At 43.9% G+C, this 19,598-nt stretch overlaps 1 protein-coding gene across 8 annotated transcripts in view; it reads left to right on the forward strand.

Annotated features, from left to right (window-relative positions):
• The window catches only part of DST (dystonin), a 732,471-nt gene that overhangs the window by 595,047 nt on the left and 117,826 nt on the right, over window positions 1-19,598 (forward strand). For 6 of the 8 annotated variants that reach the window (XM_073589123.1, XM_073589125.1, XM_073589124.1 and 3 more), the window contains 7 exons: window positions 323-482; window positions 1,647-1,973; window positions 4,533-4,617; window positions 5,716-5,957; window positions 6,071-6,277; window positions 15,489-15,608; window positions 15,683-15,790. In XM_073589123.1, the coding sequence (XP_073445224.1) occupies window positions 323-482; window positions 1,647-1,973; window positions 4,533-4,617; window positions 5,716-5,957; window positions 6,071-6,277; window positions 15,489-15,608; window positions 15,683-15,790 (1,249 nt within the window). The remainder of the gene's footprint in view (window positions 1-322; window positions 483-1,646; window positions 1,974-4,532; window positions 4,618-5,715; window positions 5,958-6,070; window positions 6,278-15,488; window positions 15,609-15,682; window positions 15,791-19,598) is intronic. The other 2 variants (XM_073589128.1, XM_073589129.1) reach the window with 1 other exon arrangement.

Raw genomic sequence — 19,598 nt, forward strand, 5'->3', positions numbered from 1 at the left:
TGGTGCCACATGTTGGTAAATTTTTATCATGTAATTTGCTTGTGATTACCTAGATTGTGTACAAATTTTATATTTAATGACTATTAGACTTTACTGTTTTTTTGTATTTTATAACACAGCACATATGCCATTCTTGTGACTTGCGGTATACAAGTGTTCCATTTTATAATTTACCCTCCATTTCTAGTACAATAGCTTTGATGTAGTGTTTGGTATTATTTGCCAGCACAAGGTTGTCCACTTTCTATTCTGTTTTTATTATTTTGATTGGCTACATGTATGACTTTTTTTGCACTAATATCATGGTGTTTGCATATTTTAGAAATCAACAGCTGGATGGTATATTAATTGTGGCAAAACAATTCCATGAAACTTTGGAACCATTGTCCGATTGGCTCAGTAACACCGAGAAGAAGCTAGCAAATTCTGAGCCCATAGGAACACAGACACCAAAGCTCCTTGAACAAATTACCCAGCACAAGGTAAGGCTAACAACATGTTTGCACTAAGCTTAACACAACAAACGTGTGCTATCTTTTGTTCTTCGTACCACATAAGACCACAGTACCATATATATGTTACATTCTCATATGGGGTGCTGATGAGCATTCATTTTGTAAAGAATACACCCCAGACCTACCCCAGTTTTGCCCATTTTGACGGCGCCAAGACAACTCAAGTGAAAATGGCAAAAGTTGTAAAATTAATGCACAATTCCGAAACAGATCTATTGATGGCCAAACACTTTAACCACCCATCCAACAACTTTGGACTCTCTGGCCATGTTAAAAGACAACTTTTCTGCTGTATTTTCTCCAACATAAGAATTTGTGGCATACACTAGTTGAGCTGTCTTCAAGCAAGTACACTTGGTGGATACAATTATATGGCCAGAAGGAACTCAATAATACGTCCTCAAAGCCATTAGCTAGTCAACGTTATTGTCCACAGATCCCATGTAGCCAGGCACATATTTTGTCTTCTCCAACCCTGAAATGAGATCCACTATTTAATGTAAACTGTGTACCCTCTTGCATTCCTAATCATGAGTTGTGGGTACTGGTTACTTCCCTTTCAACTATACGTATAGAAGATGGCTGTTTTCTACAACTGATAACCTTCAGATCTTTTGTGAAATTTGTCAAATTGTAATTTGGAGTGGCTAGATTTGTCAGTTAAGTACATCTTTCAAAACGAAAGGACCCTATTTATTCTCATGATTCTTCAGGGCCACATTCTCATACACATGGGTCCAATGCAAGCCAATCAGAAACCACTTATATTTCTATATACATAAGAATTTCCATTTTAAAAATGAAAATCCATCTCTATTTTGTCATAACCAAGTTACAGCATAATTTTAGTACTCTGCTTGGTCTTAATGGTGCTTCAAGAACTTCTATGTCTTCAGAACTAACAAACTTTGCACGTTCCCCTCCCAGATTTTCTACTGCTGAAGAATTTTAATCTCCATGCTGTCTGTTTGATTTCACAAGCTAAACGTGAAACTCCTTCTTTTCTTCTCCCCCCTGATGAAACTAACAACCCTGCTGATAGAATTTTTGCTTTCTGGTTTGCATTATTTCTTTTGGCCATATTCTCTTTGTTTTATATATGTTTTATTTCATTTTCATCCCCTCATTCAGGCCTTACAGGACAAGATTACAGCTCATAACACCATCTTGCACCAATCTCTGAGCATTGGCCAGTCTTTAAAAGCCTTAAGCTCCAGGGAAGAGAAGGAAATGGTTCAGGAAAAATTAGATATTTGCCAAACCCGATTCATGGAGGTCCAGGAGAGAAGTAGCAGGAGAGGAGAACTTCTGCATCAGGCTCACTGCAATGCTCAGATATTTGGCGACGATGAAGTTGAGCTAATGAACTGGCTGACTGAAGTACATGACAAGCTGAGCAAACTATCTGTCCAAGATCACAGTACAGATGTACTCACAAGACAACACACTGAGCTGCTGGTATTTTCTGTTGGTTATTTTAGTTTTCACATCATATTCATGTATTTTTATTTTATTATTTTATGACCATAGACACTTTTATTAATCCATAAATCTTTTTGGAAAAGAAATGGGTACTCTAGACTATTTTTTCTGGAATGTATGCTCTGGGTACTTCCGTATTAATAGGATTAATGTGAATATTATCCCAAAGCCTTGTGTATCAGCTGCTTAGGTAGATCTCTACAGCTCAATAAATGTACCCAACTGATGTGCATAATAATCCTGCTGTAGGAAAAGCGTAAGCCAAGTGGATCCTTAAGTCAATTGAGTCCATCATGATTTGACAGTATTTAGGGAGCAGTGGGGAGCAGCATGATATCAGTAGAGACACCCCGTCAACATAGCATGTCAGAATTGAAGACACTGCTCTGACGTGATGTCAGCAAAAGCATTGGAATTGCCGGCAAGAGTGGAGTGACTTCTCTAAGCCAGCAGGGATCGGCACCAGGCAGAAGAGCCCGGTAGATAGCAACTACCTGCCTGTACGTTTTTAACCTCATACGCAAAAATAATAAAATTTCTGGATAACCCCTTTAAAAACTTCACCATTTTCTGGTTTTTTTTGTCTTTGTTTTTTGCTCCTCTTCTTCCAAGAGCCATAACTGTTTTATTTTTCTGTCCCCATAGCCATATAAGGGTTTTTTTTTGCGGGACAAGTTGTAATTTTTATTGACTCCATTTATTTTACTATATAACCTACTGGAAAACGGGAAAAAATTTTAACTGCGGTGAATTTGCAAAAAAAAGTGCAATTCCACAATATTTATTTTTATTTACCATGTTTACCATATGGTAAAACTGACCTGACAATATGATTCTCCGGGTCAGTACAAATGCACAGATGTCAAACATGCATAGTTTTTTTTTTATTTATGGTGAGTGTGAAAAAAAATCAGAAATTTGTGTAAAAAAAATGTTTGCTTTTGACTCTATTTGCCAAGATCTGTAGCTTTTTCATTTTTTGGGATATTGGACTGTGTGAGGGCTTTTTTTGCGCCCTGAGTTTACGTATTTACTTATACCATTTTGGGTAAGATACAATGTTCTGATCGCTTATTTTTTTTTTTTTATATCACAATGTTGTAGCCGCCAAAAAAAAATTAATTCTGGCGTTTCAATTTTTTCTCGTGGTGCTGTTTACCTATCGGATTTAGTTATTTTGTATTTTAATAGATCAGACAATTATGAACGCAGCAATGCCAAATATGGAGATATATATTTTTTTTATTTTATTTTCATTGGGACAAAAACGGGTGATTTGAACTTTTCTGGGTTTTTTTTTCATATTTTTAAAAAAATTTTTTTTTTTTACTGTATTTGTTAGTCAAGTCCTATTATGGTACTTGACGCTTTGATCGTCTGATCGCTTGGACTAGACACAGCAGTGCTCCAGTACTGCTTTGCAAAGCAGAAATGCCGATCTCATATGTACACCGGCCACGGGTAGACCCCCCAGCTGTCATGAAAACCCATCAGCACCCCACAATTGCGTCTCAGGCATGTCAATGTAAACGTGCAATGACGTGCACCCCTGTCAACCCTTGTTAAATCCCGCTGTCAATCTCTGATTTAACAAGATAACAGCCGCAGGCGGAGCATCGCTCCACCCATGGTTGTTAAAGGCATATGATGGCTGATTAAATCCGCTGTCATGTGCGGTCAAAGATGCAGGCTCATTGTTTGAGTCCACATCAAAGTTCAATGTGCCAACACATGACGTAAATATACATCATATATAGTGAAGAGGTTAACAAATCTGGGCTCTCTGCGTGTTCCACTGCAGAGTTGTTATGGTGCCTATTAAATAAAATTGACCCTGATTCATCAAGACTCCTAATGAATCATTAGCGTCTAACGAATGGACTGCGCCTCTGTGTGCCGCACCATAAAGCTGCTAGACTGAGATTTGCATCATACGGAACGCTGCCACTCATCATGAATTTGAAAAGCAGCAGTCGTTGCGCCCCCATCCTGCCCTAGCTTTATTGTAGCTAGGCAGAATCGGAGTGAGAGCGCCAATAGTTGCAAAATTTTAGCACAGCATTGAGTTTCACCCATATTTTATAACTTTTCCAAGCTTTTTACTCCAGAAAGCTGGCAATTAAGGTATGATGAATCGGGCCCATTTAGTAAAAAAGTGTTTTACTACTTCATGATAAGTGTTCTGTATATAATACAGGATGGAGAAAACGGAAAAAGCTGTTTTTCCATTAATGAAAACTTATTTCCTATTCACTGTATGGTTAATACATGTGTGTTCATTTGGGGTCTGACCTCTGAACCTCACCAATCACAAAAATTAGTTTCTTCGAGTTCCATGTGTGAATGAAAAGATGGCCACGCTTCACACTACTGCTTCACACCATCGAGTTGCAGACACCTGTTGTTTTAATTGGTGGGGGTCCCAATGTCGAATTCCCACCAATAGCACACTTAGCACCTATTCAGTGGATTGAAAAATAATTTTTGGCGTATAAGAAAATTCATCGGAGCTGATTATTTTTTTTCTCCCTATAGCTCCTTCAGGAAGACATTCTGTTGAGAAAACAAAATGTTGATCAAGCCATTCAAAATGGATTAGAGCTACTGAAACATACCACTGGTAAGTTATATTTTTGAACCGGAATGGTGAGGTCTATAAAACTGGTGTTATAGTATCCAGCATGGTGCACAAAACCAGGGGTCTTCATTTTGGGTATAGGAGAGTCATGATCGTGCAGAGGAAGCTGGTTTGCCCCAACGAAGAAGAAGCTGCAACCCTACAACTTACAAATGTACCATCTCATCTGGAGAATGCAGCTACTGGAGGATGCATTGGATCTTAACCATTTTTAGAGAGCCTAAGGCTACTTTCACACATCCGGTGTGTGGGGTGCAGCGAAAAGCCGGGCCACCGGATCCGGCTTGCAGCCGTGACACTGGATGTGTATGCGGCGTCTGATACGGCTCGGACATGATTTAAAGGAGCCGCAGGAGGAGGTGGACAGAGGCAGCCGCTGAGAGAGACAGCTGCTGAAAGGGAGGTGAGGGGAGGGGAGGAGAGGGGGGTGGAGAGAGAGAGAAACATGTGGGGTTAACACTCAGTGTCCAGGCGAGAGAATCTCTCTCTCTTGCCGGGCACTTGTGGGGTTAACCCCACAGAGAGATCTCTCTCTCTCACCCAGACACTGTGAGTGTTAACCCCACAAGTGCCCGGCGAGAGAGATCTCTCACAAGTGTCCGGGTGACAGAGAGAGATCTCTCTCTCTCGCCGGGCACTTGTGGGGTTAACATTCAGAGAGTCCGGGCATGCGCTGTGGAAAAAGCCGGTCCGGCGCTGACAAAAAAAACATTGCAGAGAACGTTTTTTGCAGATGCCGGATGGCTAATTTTTGCCGTGTCCGGCAACAACCGCACACGACGCATAACCATCCGGCACGATGCGGCGACCATGAAAGCTTATGGGACAAAACCGGATCCGGTGCTGGATCCGGTTATTAAAAATTTCGCTGCATCGTGCCGGATTACAAAAGCCGGATGTGTGAAAGAGGCCTAAGTGGATTTTGGAAATGGGCCTTCAATTTTGTAGCCCTCCATCATTCTTATAGATGAAATATATATATGGTTGGTTTTAGTTCCAGGATAACACATCGTAGACATGGTTTTAAGGGACACCACTTTATGTAATATATAAAACATGTGTTTTCTTTTATCTACTTAGGTGATGAAGTTGTCATTATTCAGGAAAAATTGGATGGCATAAAATCTAGATATTCTGAAATCACAAAGCTAGGTTCCGATGTTTCTAATGTGTTAGAACAGGCCTTAAACCTTGCAACACAGTTCCATTCATCGCACGACCAATTGGGTAGGTGGCTAGACAAAGTAGAGATAGAACTGAAGAGTTATGAAACAGAAGACCAAAAATCAGAGGAAATCAATGCTACACAGCAAAGAAAGAAGGTATAACATACCTCACGTTTATTTCCAGTAACTAGAACCCTATAATGATCATAAAGAAAATCTTTGATCCGCACCTGTAGATCACAATAAATATGTTCTTTATTCTTTTTAAGGAACTACAGGTAGAGGCCAGGACTAATAAGGCATTGCTGGACGCCATGAATGATGTTAGCAGCTCTTTGCTGGAGTTAGTGCCTTGGAGAGCAAAAGGAGGTCTTGACAGAATGGTAACAGAAGACAATGAGCGCTACAGATCAGTAAGCGACACCCTAACACAAATGGTGGAAGAGATAGATGCTGCCAGATTACGATCTCAGCAGGTATAGAAAACTATTGATTCTTCTGGACTAAAACAAAATGCTTAAAAAATAATGTTTCGGCTGATTCGATATGCACAAAACACAAAGCAGAGCCTGAAAAGAATTCTGGTGTATGAGATATTTAGATGCAGGGCATAGCTAATCTGTGTATTGTGAGCACCAACCATCTGGCTTCATTGTTCACAGAGCATCCTAAGATTGCATGCCTTCCCAGATAAAGAAATGTGAAAGATAACAGCTATGGTATACCCAGAGGCGTAGCTAGGGTTTTGGTTCAGGGGGGGTGAAACTTCTGAGTGGGCCCCTAACCAGGTAACCTTGATTACAACTCAGTGACGCACCCTAATAGTGGAGGAGAACCTCAGCAGATGACTGCGATGTTACTGAAAATAATCTCTATATAAAGACCAATATTGATATTACTGCCATATGGTCAGTGGTAGATACCAGTCCTACAGAACATGCAAGTGATTACAGCAGAGTTACAGATAGTGTCTTACCGCCGACGTTCTTTCTGATGGAATCGTTCACTTTTCATGTCTTTTCCATCTGGCCCAGACCGACAATGACAATTCTCCAGCCAGGACTCGGCTGCAGAGAATACAAGAAACACACGTTTCACTTCTCATATTCCTGCCCCATCACCATCTATCCCCAACCTGCGCAAACCCCTCATCATACTGATACCCCAGTGCTGAGCTGCTGCTGCCGTATGTGTCCCTATTATTGCACCTGCTGGGTGGTTCTCTGTGCCCTTTAAATTCTAAAGCAACCCTCTACAATATAGTGATGCCGGGTGCAAGTGCCCTAGAAAACAGTGCCCACATTTTGCCCCCTAGAAAGTAATAATGCCCTGTGTGTGCCCCTTTAACAGTCACAGTCACCCGAGTTCCCCTTTAAAAATAAGTGTTCACTTTACATTTAATATTGGCCAGAGTCCCACCCATTTAGCACTGATGATCACAGTGGCTGGCATTATGGGCACAGTGGCTGGTACTGTTGGCACACTGACTGGTACTGAGGAAAAGAAAGAACAGGGAGAGAAAAAAGAAAACAGAGAGAGAAAGAAAGAACAGAGAGAAAGAAACACACAAAGAAAGAGGGGAAAGAAAGAGAACAGAGAAAGAAAGAGGGGAAAGAAAGAACAGAGAGTGAATGAAAGAAAGAAAGAAAGAAAGAAAGGGGTAAGAAAGAAAGAAAAAACAGAGAAAAGAAAACAGAGAAAGAAAGGAGAGAAAGTAAGGAAAGAAAGAGGGGAAAGAAAGAACACAGAGAGAAAGAAACAAAAAAAGAAAGATGGGAAAGAGAGAACAGAGAAAAAAGAAAGAAACAGCAAGAAAGAAAGAAGAGAGAAAGAAAGAGGGGACAGAAAAAAAGGACAGATAGAGAAAAAAAGAAAGAGGGGGAAGAAAGAACAGAGAAAGAAAGAGAACAGAGAGAGAAAGAAAGAGGGAAAAGAAAGAAACAGAAAGTGGGGACAGAAAAAAAGAACAGAGAAATAGAAAAAAAGAAAGAGGGGAAAGAAAGAACAGAGAAGGAATGAGAAAGAAAAAGGGGAAAGAAATAAAGAACAGAGAGAGAAAGAAAGAGAGGGGAAAGAAAGAACAGAGAGAGAAAGAAAGATTTTATAAAAATACTATAGCAGCCCGGCTCCCATTGTAATGCCCACCTGAGCCTCCTCTGCAGGACATATCAGGTTCCGCTCACATGGCCGGTGTGGAGTAACGGGGTTAGTGGGTGCTCTCGTCCGCTGGCCTGGCTGTCTTTAGCAAGACTGCATGGACCAGGGCTCATACCATTGAACGCCCGCTCTATCTCCTTGTGGGCAGAATACTACACAGACAACACAGGGTTAGGGTAAAACAGTGTGGCCAAGCTTTATTGAACCACAACACCCAGTAGCAAACAAAACAATCCCAGCAATTACCCCAAGATGGTGCACATTACAAGGTCTCTCCCCTCCGCTGGCTCATAGGGATGCTAGTGGATGTTATGTTAGAGCTCCCATGGTAGCTATTCCACCTGTGATAACACACAGAGAGGAGGTCACGACAAGCATAGGGAGATAACCAAGAGCAGTCCTGTGTTCTTTCAGTCGGGTCTGACATACCCTCAGCTGGGATCCTGAACAGTTTCTTGTCCGTTAAGTGTTTAGCAGAATGTCTGGCTATTAGCTCTATGTGATGAGATGAGACCCCGTCTCTCTGTCTCTGGGTCTTTTATACCCAAGGCAGGTAAGCTAGTTTTTTAGAATTACCGAGTGTCCTTCAGTACACCCTCACAGCCTTCCCTATTTACATTCAAGTCAACAAACTGATTCCAGAATATAAACAAACATCAGATAAGCACACACTATGTTACATGGTATATCATTGTGCAAGTCAGTCTTCTTGACCCACCAGAATCCACACTTAAATCCCAAGCCAAATATACAGACAAAAAGTCTATTCCTCCAGGCCTGTAAAAAAAACATAGCCGTCTGGGCAATTAAGATATACTGTGGTTTCTTCACAGCCGGCATCCCCAATTCCAAGGTGGTCCCGCTGTCCGCGCTGTTGGAGGAGGACATGGTGATGGATCTGAAGCTTTCCCTGAAGTGCCTCCATGGTTCCGTCACAATCTCCTCCCGAAATTACCTAATTTCCGGTCTGCTTCTAGCACGTCACTTCCAGTGGAACGTCACGTGCAAATTTTTAAGTGCTCCTCGGGGCTCCGCCGTGTACTCCTGTATCTGCGGGAAAAGTAACCTCCTGGCCGGGGCAGTGGGGCAGACTCAAAATCGGGACTGTCCCACTGGATCTGGGACGGTTGGGAAGTATGAATGCTCCCCACCATACACCTTGTACACGCATGGCTTCACACACCTCATACACACACGGTTCCGCTTTGTATGCCTCGTACACACACAGCTCCACTCCGTAAACCTCGTACACATGCGGCTCTGCTCCGAATACCTTGTACACATGCAACCACGCTCTGTACACACGGGGCTCCTATCCGTACACACATGGCACTGTTCCGCACCATACATACACGGCTCAGCTCCGTCCACTTCGTGCACACAGGGATCGGTTTCGTACGCCCCGTACACGCGGCTCCGTTCCGTACAACCCGTACACACACGGCTCCGCTCCGTACACCCTGTACACACGCAGCTCCGCTCCGTACACTCCATACACACACGGCTCCGCTCCGTACATCCTGTAGACACACGTCTCTGCTCAGCTCCGTAAACACAGCTCAGCTCCGTACACTTTGTACACACAGTGCTCCGCTCCGTACACCTCGTACACACACGGCTCCGCTCCGTACACCTCGTACACATACGGCTCCGCTTCGTACACCTCGTACACACACGGCTCCGCTCCGTACACCTAGTACACACACGGCTCCGCTCCGCACACATCTCCGCTCCGTACACCTCGTACACACACACGGCTCCGCTCCGTACACATCTCCGCGCTGTACACCTCGTACACACACGGCTCTGCTCCGTACACCTCATACAAATCCGGCTCTGCTCCGTACACCTCGTACACACGCGGCTCCGCTCCGTACACCTCGTACACACGCGGCTCCGCTCCGTACACCTCGTACACACGCGGCTCCGCTCCGTACACCTCGTACACACGCGGCTCCGCTCCGTACACCTCGTACACACGCGGCTCCGCTCCGTACACCTCGTACACACGCGGCTCCGCTCCGTACACCTCGTACACACGCGGCTCCGCTCCGTACACCTCGTACACACGCGGCTCCGCTCCGTACACCTCGTACACACGCGGCTCCCCTCCGTACACCTCGTACACACGCGGCTCCCCTCCGTACACACACACGGCTCCGCTCCGTACACCTCGTACACATCCGGCTCCGCTCCGTACACCTCGTACACACACACGGCTCCGCTCCGTACACGTCGTACACACGCGGTACCGCTCCGTACACCTCGCACACACGCGGCTCCGCTCCGTACACCTCGTACACACGCGGCTCCGCTCCGTACACCTCGTACACACACGGCTCCGCTCCGTACACCTCGCACACATGCCAGAGGTGTATCTAGGCTTTCTGGCACCCGGGGCAAGAGTTCGGTCCGGCGCCCCCCCCATGAGCACACATGTGATTTGCACACTTAGTCATGTCCCCACGAACTGCTCTCCCTAATTCTCTCAATGTTCAATGAAAAACTGAGAGAAGCAGAAAGAGAAGCTCGTTGTCACAGGACCATAAGTATGAATATCGCATAGTGAATGAAGTGTCCATGTGATGACTACTGGAACCTGCAGACCTGAATCCTGACATTGCAGCTTCTGAATTCTCACAACGAATGCACTGTACACTTTTAGGCTAAGTGCACACGTACCGGAACTCTCACGGAAATTACCGCGAGAATTCCGGAATTCCAGTCCGCGGGAAAATCGCATTTTAAATTCCCGCGATTTTCCCACGGAAAAACTAGCATTTTGCAAGCGTATTGACCACTGGGTGCTACTCTTCATCTGTTATATGGCTGTATATAGCTACACCTCCAAAGGGGCGTGTCCCTGCACAGTCCTATCCTGTCCACCCGAATGGGCATCAGAGTTTGTAGGGACACACCCACTTGGTGACTCCCAGCTGTCAATGTATTCATAAAATTCTAGAAGGAAGGACAGGGAACAGCAAAAACAGGTATAAGAAAAGATACTTCAGGGCAGTTTTTCATGGGAAATAATGTTATTTAAAAAAACATGCCAGAAGAGCTGACGCGCGCTTTGTTATAATTGTTAGATTATTTACAATAACTTTGTTTGCAGCTCAAGCCAATGTTAAACTACTTATACATTCAAAGAATAGCAGTCATGGGTAAAATAATAATTACATCCATCACACTGTCAAAGTGAGCTTTGATGTTAGTCAAAAAGAGAAAAACATTAAGGCTGTGTGCACACGCAGCGGTTTTGGCTGCTGCGGACCCGCAACAGTTTCTGCTGCGGTGTACAGTACCATGATTCCCTATGGGAATCAAAAACCGCAGTGCAGACGGTGCGGAATTTTCCGCGCGGATTATCTGCGGTTTTCAATCCGCAGAAAGAATTGACATGTCAATTCTTTCTGCGGATTCTCCTGCGGTTTGCCATCTCCTCTATTGAGGAGATGAAAAACCGCAGGACAAAACCGCAGAGCAATCCGCAGGTAAAACCGCAGGTCTTTTGACCTGCGGTTTCACCTGCGGATTTTACAAAATCCGCGCGGATGAATCCGCACCTAATCCGCAGCGTGTGCACACAGCCTAAAAGAATTGGAAAGACACCGCACAGTATGTTACAGATTACACCCCCGACTGGAGATACAAGCTGAATGACATCTCCTTGAAGGGCCACGATCACAGGAGAGCTTTCATCAATATTCCGAATCCTCGAGATTGTACTTGTTCTGCTGTCACCAATGTCATAGTGAAAGGAGTCTTTATGTGCAGCAGATTCACACTTCAGGAGTCTTTGTTCAGTAATATTCAGAAACTAGATGTGATAATTCGCCCAGTGTCGACATAAAAGAGTAGCGGAGCAAATGATTATTCTCTGTCACATTTAATTACTTTTTTAATATCAGACTTATAAATTAGGACTGGGAACAATTTATTATGTAGATGAAATATTAAGAACATTATAGGGGTATAACATCTGTCATATTATCAGAGAGTTTCCGATTTGTTAGACTATAATGCTGCTCATGCTATAAACCTATTGCTACATCATTTGCATTGAAGCCCACTGAAGAGATTGATTTCTTGTTGTCCCCTTTAATCAACCTATAAAATGATCCTGAGACTGCAGGTTCATTATATACAGCCAGTATCACCACACTAAATGAATGTAGGATTTGATAATAAGCTCTGCCTTTATTTGAAAAACAGCACCTCTTATGTCCATAGGCCATGTCTGGTATTGCAGCCGAGGCCATTCATTTGAATTATTTTTAATTTGGGCTGAGCCGTATTTATTTTTAGAGCTGATAAATAGAAGTAAACTGTCTTAAGAAAAAAAAAATATATGCATCCCATTCATAAAGGAGCAGTATGAAGTTAATACTATAAAGAGAATCTGTCAGTAGGTTTTTGCTATGTAGTCTGAGAGACCCTGATTACAATGATGTATCACTTGCTGGGCTGCTTGGTGAAATTTTGATAGAATCCCAGTTGTAAATGTAGCAGTGGTCAGAATGCTTAGCTGTGTATAACTCCGCCCACACCACTGATTGGCAACTTTCTGTGTTTACTTTGCATTGTTGGCAAGCTGCCAATCAGTGGTAGGGGTGAGGCTACACAGATTGGCCTGTCTGACCTGCATAATCTCCTGCTGATAAAACACTGATTGTATAGAAACTACAGCACACAGTTTAAAAAGTGACACATCCCTGCAATCAATGTCTCCGCCCCTACATTATGCTGCTTTCAGAAAGAAATACCAGAAACTTGCTGACAGATTCCCTTTAACCCCAGTGCACATTAACCCCTTCTCTCCCCGTGACTTAAGTAGTACATCCTAGGAAGTTTGCGGGTGTATAGAGTGACCAGAAGAGCTGAGCTATGGGCTCATTGTGTTAAACAGCCTGCACCTGTCTGTGACAGCAGCGATCAGAGCTAGCTCCAAGTGCTGCTGTTTAACCAGTAAAGGGAAACCTGTCATCAAGCTTTCTCATCCCTAGCTAATGGCATGCGAGTAAATAGCCTTTAATCCTTATTAAATCCATACCTTGTTTGTAGTTTCATTTTGACATCTTACAGAAATCTAGGGTTGAAGTTTTAGCTGCAAGGGCAGGGGTTGGGCACTGGACTTCCAGCTATCCTGCCTCTGTCCCTTTTGCTCACTCACTTCCAGCCTCTTACAGACAGGTTATTCTTCTCTCAGTGACCTGCCTCCACAGCTCAAGATTTTGTGTAGTTGCGGTCATTACCCTGGGGTTGTCTCTTGAGAAGCTCCTGATGTTACGAGAACTGCACTATTGATCTGCGCTTACGATACTTCCTCGGAGGAGACAAAGCTGAGGCAGTGACGATGCATGCAGAGGCCATTAGTAGCCAATGAATAGGGAGAGAGGCAGAAGAGCTGGAATTGCAGTGCACACTCCAGTTCAGCAATGGGATGAAACTAAATGGGAGGAGACACAGATTAGATATTAGAAAAAACTTCTTGACAGTTAGGGTGATCAATGAGTGAAACAGGCTGCCACGAGAGGCGGCGAGTTCTCCTTCAATAGAAGTCTTCATTCAGAGGCTAAACAGACATATGGGATGATTTAGTGAATCCTGCATTGAGCAGGGGGTTGGACCAGATGACCCAGGAGAGAGCCCTTCCAACTCTACCATTCTATGATTCTATGACTCCTTTCACTTGCAATTGAAACTTCAATGTTGGATTTCTCTAAGATGTAAAAATAAAATTCTACAAGCATGGTATTGATTTAATAAGGATTAAAAGCTCTTTACTCATAGCTGTTATTTACATCCTGATGAAAAGTTGGTTTTAAATGCCGCTGTCAGTTATCCCAACTATTATAGCACCATTGGAGAGGTTTTGGTTCTGACGGGAGGTTGATGGGTTGTCATGGTCAACACTCTTTTGATGTTCCTGTGAGACCCAGTAACAGTATGGGTTCACAGGAGTTCCTTATTCAGTATGTTCTATATACTGCAATACTGAAGTATGTAGTACAGGCAATCAAGTCAGGTGCAAGTCCTCTAAGGAAATTTTGAATGAGGGTGAGCCACAATAATGAACATCGTTTATAGCCTGGAATGAAGCTGTTTTAAAAGAAAAAAACTGCTAAAAAAATAAAACAGTTCTAAAAATGTTTTTGAAAGTTTCTCTCTGATGGTAGAGCTGTGTGGCTAGACAGAAGCCCAGACATATCTGTGCCCCTCCAAACAGCTGATCCTAATAACTACAAATTGGCGAATGTGTGGCTTGGGTCACACGACTGTATGCTCTTCGTCCCAGGAAATCATTCAGATTATGCTAATTACACTCCGTTAGATTATGCTAATTACACTCCAATCAGAGCTTGATCAGAATGGGATCCGTTTTTCTTGGTTGTGGAGAATATAAAAAATAAGTTGTTATCTTCTCCATTCTGTCAGTCCATGAAAATCGGAACGCACTCAAATGTCTTCCAAGTGCCATGTGATTTTTTTCTTTTTTTTTTTTTTTCACAGACCCATGGACTTAAACGGTGCCATCCATCGGAGGCAAATCGTGCATTCTTGCACTTTTTTTCCTCTGAGCACTTGGACCAATTTAAAAATCGAACATGTGCGTGGTCTGATTTAATAACATTTGTCCGAGTGCGATCCGATTTGTTGATGGATAGCACTCGGACCGAAACTAAGGTCGTCCGCATGAACCCATAACATATGAAGTCAATGCAAGAAAGCGGACGGCACCGCTGTTACCATGTTAAGGTCCGTGGCTGGCAGCAGGCGGAGAGCTCACATCCAGGACTCCCGGGTGCTTGACCTCGTAGCAAGACGAATGTAGTTTCCAAGAGAAAAAGGTCGCACTCTGCGGGATAATGATGAATGTTTATTGACACTGAATTACATGTCACGTCGGAGATGTGAAGGAGAGTGTGTCAAATGGCTGACTACGGCCGTTTCACGCTACTCAAGCGCTTCCACGGGACCCGTGGAAGCGCTCGAGTAGCGTGAAACGGCCGTAGTCAGCCATTTGACACACTCTCCTTCACATCTCCGACGTGACATGTAATTCAGTGTCAATAAACATTCATCATTATCCCGCAGAGTGCGACCTTTTTCTCTTGGGAACCCATAACATATATTCACACAAAGCATCTGAATGAATGCAGTGTATTCCCACATCATGATCTGCTACAGACAAATTAGCCTTTGTCAAGAAATAGCCACATTTTTCATGTCTGGAATAGTGATATTCATACCAAATATTTTCCTTATGTTTATATTTGCACTTTATCTATTTTATAAAACGCCAGACATAATTTTTGCACTCTGATAACACAATATGAAGGTGTCGAAAAGACCTTGATTATTTTAGTGTGTTACATTTGCATAGTCCATGCATCATCCTATTCCGAGTGTCTGGATTTTAAGCCTCTGGCTTGATGTTTTTGTAATGAAATGTGTTCTTAATTTTCTAGCGATTTAGAAAGTCTTATTGCAGTATTGGGTGATATAATCACATTTATATGGTTCCAGTTCTCGCAGGCTATGGGCGTGGAGCTTACATGGATTGAGGATACTAAAAATAAAATGACGGCTCTAGGTCACATTAGGCTTGAACAAGACCAGACCATGGCTCAGCTTCAAGTTCAAAAGGTAATGAAATGTCCTTAGGATTTAGTCGTGGAAGTATATTATAGGAACTGATGAACATTTTTTTCTTTTTACAGGGCTTCACTATGGAGATCTTGAGACACAAGGATACAATAGATGAGCTAGTCAAATCAGGACAGGAAATAGTGAGCTCTTTCAACGAGGACGAGAAACAAACAATGATGGTATGTTCAGTTCTGAAAGAGTGAATATTCATACTCTCATGTTACGTTTCTCATCTAGTATGCATGTGATCCTTGTAAATTCACTGTAATTCAAGATTAACCTGCTGACCAGAGCACCCTATTGATGGCACTGACGTGATAATGGGACCTACCACCGAGATGGTCCAGCTACTTGCTGCTGAGTGTAATCACTATTTTACTTTATTTTCTCCATTTACATTCCTCTTAACCAGAGGCATAACTGTAGTGGATGTAGGGCTGCAGTTGCATCCAGGCTCCGGAACTTTAGGGGCTCAAAAAGGTCCCTTTATCCCATATGAGAAGACCAATGCTGTTAAAGACCCATGATAGTTGTGGACCTTGAGTTTTTGCAAGGGGTTCCATAAGTTTGAAATTGCGCCAGTGCTCTCAGCTTGTTGATATTATTATTGTTTGTGTTGCCTTTTTGTGCAATGATATCATTAGAGACAAGGGGGGCCTTCACCAAATCCTCACTACGGATCCAACGTATTGCAGTTTTCCTATGCTTCTTAGCTAAAATCTTTTCTACTAATGTGCCTATTTCTTTGTAAGCAATCCAAATACAGTTTCAGGTTTTGCATGGCAGTTACCCAGTAATCATCTTTTTTCACTGGTGGGTAATTAATCAATAATCATTCTTCCATTACTGTATTAGAAATCAGCCTTACATATAGTGACTTATTGATGAGATTTTGGTTCATATGTGTTATACACCAGCCGGTCGATGGAGACAAAGCTGTAGGGGAAGGCATTAAGCAGCAGCCTGAGCCAATTATAAGACATGGGCGCGTCCTAGACTACCTCAGGCTACTTGTTGGTAGGCTGTCTGAACCCTACCTAATAGAGATAAACTGAAAAAAATAGCAAAGCAGCAAGATTGTTAAAGATTGACATAACATTTTTGAGCTTTGTATTGGACAGTCATCTTAACCAACCATTTAACTTGACATATAATATTCTAAACAATTACATACATGTGCGAAAATCACTAGATTTAGTTTCTAAGGGGTAACGTTTCTCCTTGTGGAGAGTGACATGTCAGTGTAAGGAGACTTGTACACAGTTCAGTGCTCCTCTCCAAAGTCACATGATAAGTCTAGTTAAAGGGTGAATAGTGACTTTTAGGATTGCTGTTTCCAATAGGTGGCACTAGAGTTCAAGTCCTCTTCCTGTCTCAAGAAGCAATTTGCATATTAGATTTTGTTTTAAACATAATTAGCACCCATATTATATTGGCGGATCTACTGCTTACGGGCCTTTCTCAACAGAATTTTAGCATTTCAACAGACTACAGGATGATAAGAATCCAACAAACAAAATCACAATATTGAGAGATTGTGAAATATTGGTTGTATAATTCTCATCAGTAGACCACTAACGTTTCATGCACAAATTATCTCATGTCAAAAATCAACTCTTCAAATACGAGTCAATTGTAAGTAAGGGTCCAGCCTTGTAAACTTAAAAGATGGATTTTTGGTTCTTACCGTAAAATCTCTTTCTTGGAGCCTTCATTAGGGGACACAGATTACCATGGGTGTATGCTGCTGCTGCTAGGAGGCTGACACTATGCAAAAAACAAGAAAATTGACTCCTCCCCGGCAGTATACACCCACCGACAGATACCAAGTACCTCAGTTGGTGAGAAAGCAGTAGGAGAAGCCACGGAACAATAAACATATGTACCAACCCCACAAGGGACTCAAGGACCCAACACGGTACAACTTAAACAGGGAGGGTGCTGTGTCCCCCAATGAAGGCTCCAAGAAAGAGATTTTACGGTAAGAACCAAAAATCCATCTTTCTTTATCGCCTTATTGGGGGACACAGATTACCATGGGACGTTCCAAAGCAGTCCCAAGGGCGGGAACAGCAATAAGGAACGAAAGAACAGGAAGGGCTTAGGTCGGCCGATGCGCCACCGCCGCCTGCAGGACCTTCCTACCAACAACTGCATCAGACGAGGCCTGGGTATGAACCCTGTAGAACCTCGCAAACGTATGCAAAGACGACCAGGTCGCGGCCCTGCAAATTTGCAGAGCCGAAGCCTGGTGTCGAACGGCCCATGAAGCTGCCACAGCCCGGGTGGAGTGAGCCCTCACTCCCGGAGGCGGCCGTTTTTCCTGAAGACGGTATGCTTCCAGAATAGTAGAACGAATCCAGCGAGCGATCGTGGATTTGGATGCCGGAAGCCCTTTCCGGTGACCTTCAGAGATGACCAGCAATGAATAGGATTGACGAAAAGAAGCAGTCCTAGCGAGATGAACACGCAAGGCTCTAACAACGTCCAGTTTGTGGAGTGACTTCTCAAGAGGGTGAGAAGGAGCAGGCAAAATGATGGAAGAACTATATCCTCGTTGATGTGGAAGGAGGATACCACCTTTGGGAGAAAAGAAGGAACGGGCCTGAGGACGACTTTATCCTGATGGAGGACCAGATAAGGAGAACGACATGACAGGGCCGCTAATTCAGAAACTCTTCTGATGGATGTTATGGCCATCAGAAAGGTTACCTTCCATGACAGAAAAGACAAAGGAATGTCCTGGATGGGCTCAAACAGTGCTTTTTGGAGAGCGCTAAGAACGAGATTGAGATCCCACGGTTCTATCGGTGAATGATGAGGAGGAGCCACATGAGCGACTCCTTGGAGGAATGTCTTAACCTGCGGTAAGGAAGCGAGCTCCCTTTGAAAAAGGATAGACAAAGTGGAAACCTGGCCCTTGAGGGTACTGAGAGACAGACTCGAATCTAAGCCAGACTGGAGAAAACCCAGTATGGACGGAATGGAAAAGGACATTGGAAAGACTCTTTTATCGTCGCACCAACAGAAAAAGGCCTTCCAATGCCTATGGTAGATACGGGAAGAGGCTGGTTTCCTGGCTTTGATCATCGTCTGAATCACCTTGTTTGAAAAACCTGAATCTCTTAAGATTGCGGTCTCAACGGCCATGCCGTTAAATTCAGAGACCGAGAATTCTCGTGGTAAAGGGGGGCCTTGCGAGAGAAGATCCGGACGGTCTGGAAGCCTCCAGGGGACGTCCGCGAGCATGTTCACCAGTTCCGCATACCAAGGCCTCCTTGGCCAGTCTGGAGCCACAAGAATCACTGGCACGGCTTCCGATTTTATCTTCTTGACCACTCTTGGGATCAAGGCAAGAGGTGGAAACAGATAAGGGAGTTGGAACTGGGACCACGGAATTACTAGGGCGTCGCAAGCGACGGCTAGTGGGTCCCTGGACCTGGCTACGAAACGCGGAAACTTGTTCATCCGAGATGCCATGAGGTCGACATCCGGATAACCCCAGCGCTGGCATATCTGATCGAAGACCGTGGACTGGAGAGACCATTCGCCTGACGCTAGGCCTTGACAACTCAGAAAGTCGGCTGCCCAGTTTTCCACCCCTGGAATGTGCACAGCGGAGATTGCTGGAACGTACCGTTCTGCCCAGTGCAGTATCTTGGCCACTTCTGACATCACTTGGTTTCTGCGCGTGCCGCCCTGATGGTTTATGTACGCCACAGCCGTGGCGTTGTCCGACTGAAAGCGGACCGGCTTGCCGACGAGAAGAGGTTGCCAGCGAAGAAGGGCCAGGAAGATTGCTATGATTTCGAGACGATTGATAGGGAGCAGGGCTTCCTGTGGATTCCAGCGTCCTTGGGCCGTTCTCTGATGGAAAAAACACTCCCCAACCTAGAAAGGCTGGCATCGGTGGTAATGACTTGCCACTGGAGCGGGAGGAAGGACCTCCCCTGGAGGACTGATGTAGGCATTGCCCACCAAGTCAGG

This window comes from Dendrobates tinctorius, unplaced genomic scaffold (assembly GCF_039654945.1).
Source record: "Dendrobates tinctorius isolate UK_male_01 unplaced genomic scaffold, ASM3965494v1 ptg000107l, whole genome shotgun sequence".
In the NCBI taxonomy this organism is placed as follows: domain Eukaryota; kingdom Metazoa; phylum Chordata; class Amphibia; order Anura; family Dendrobatidae; genus Dendrobates; species Dendrobates tinctorius.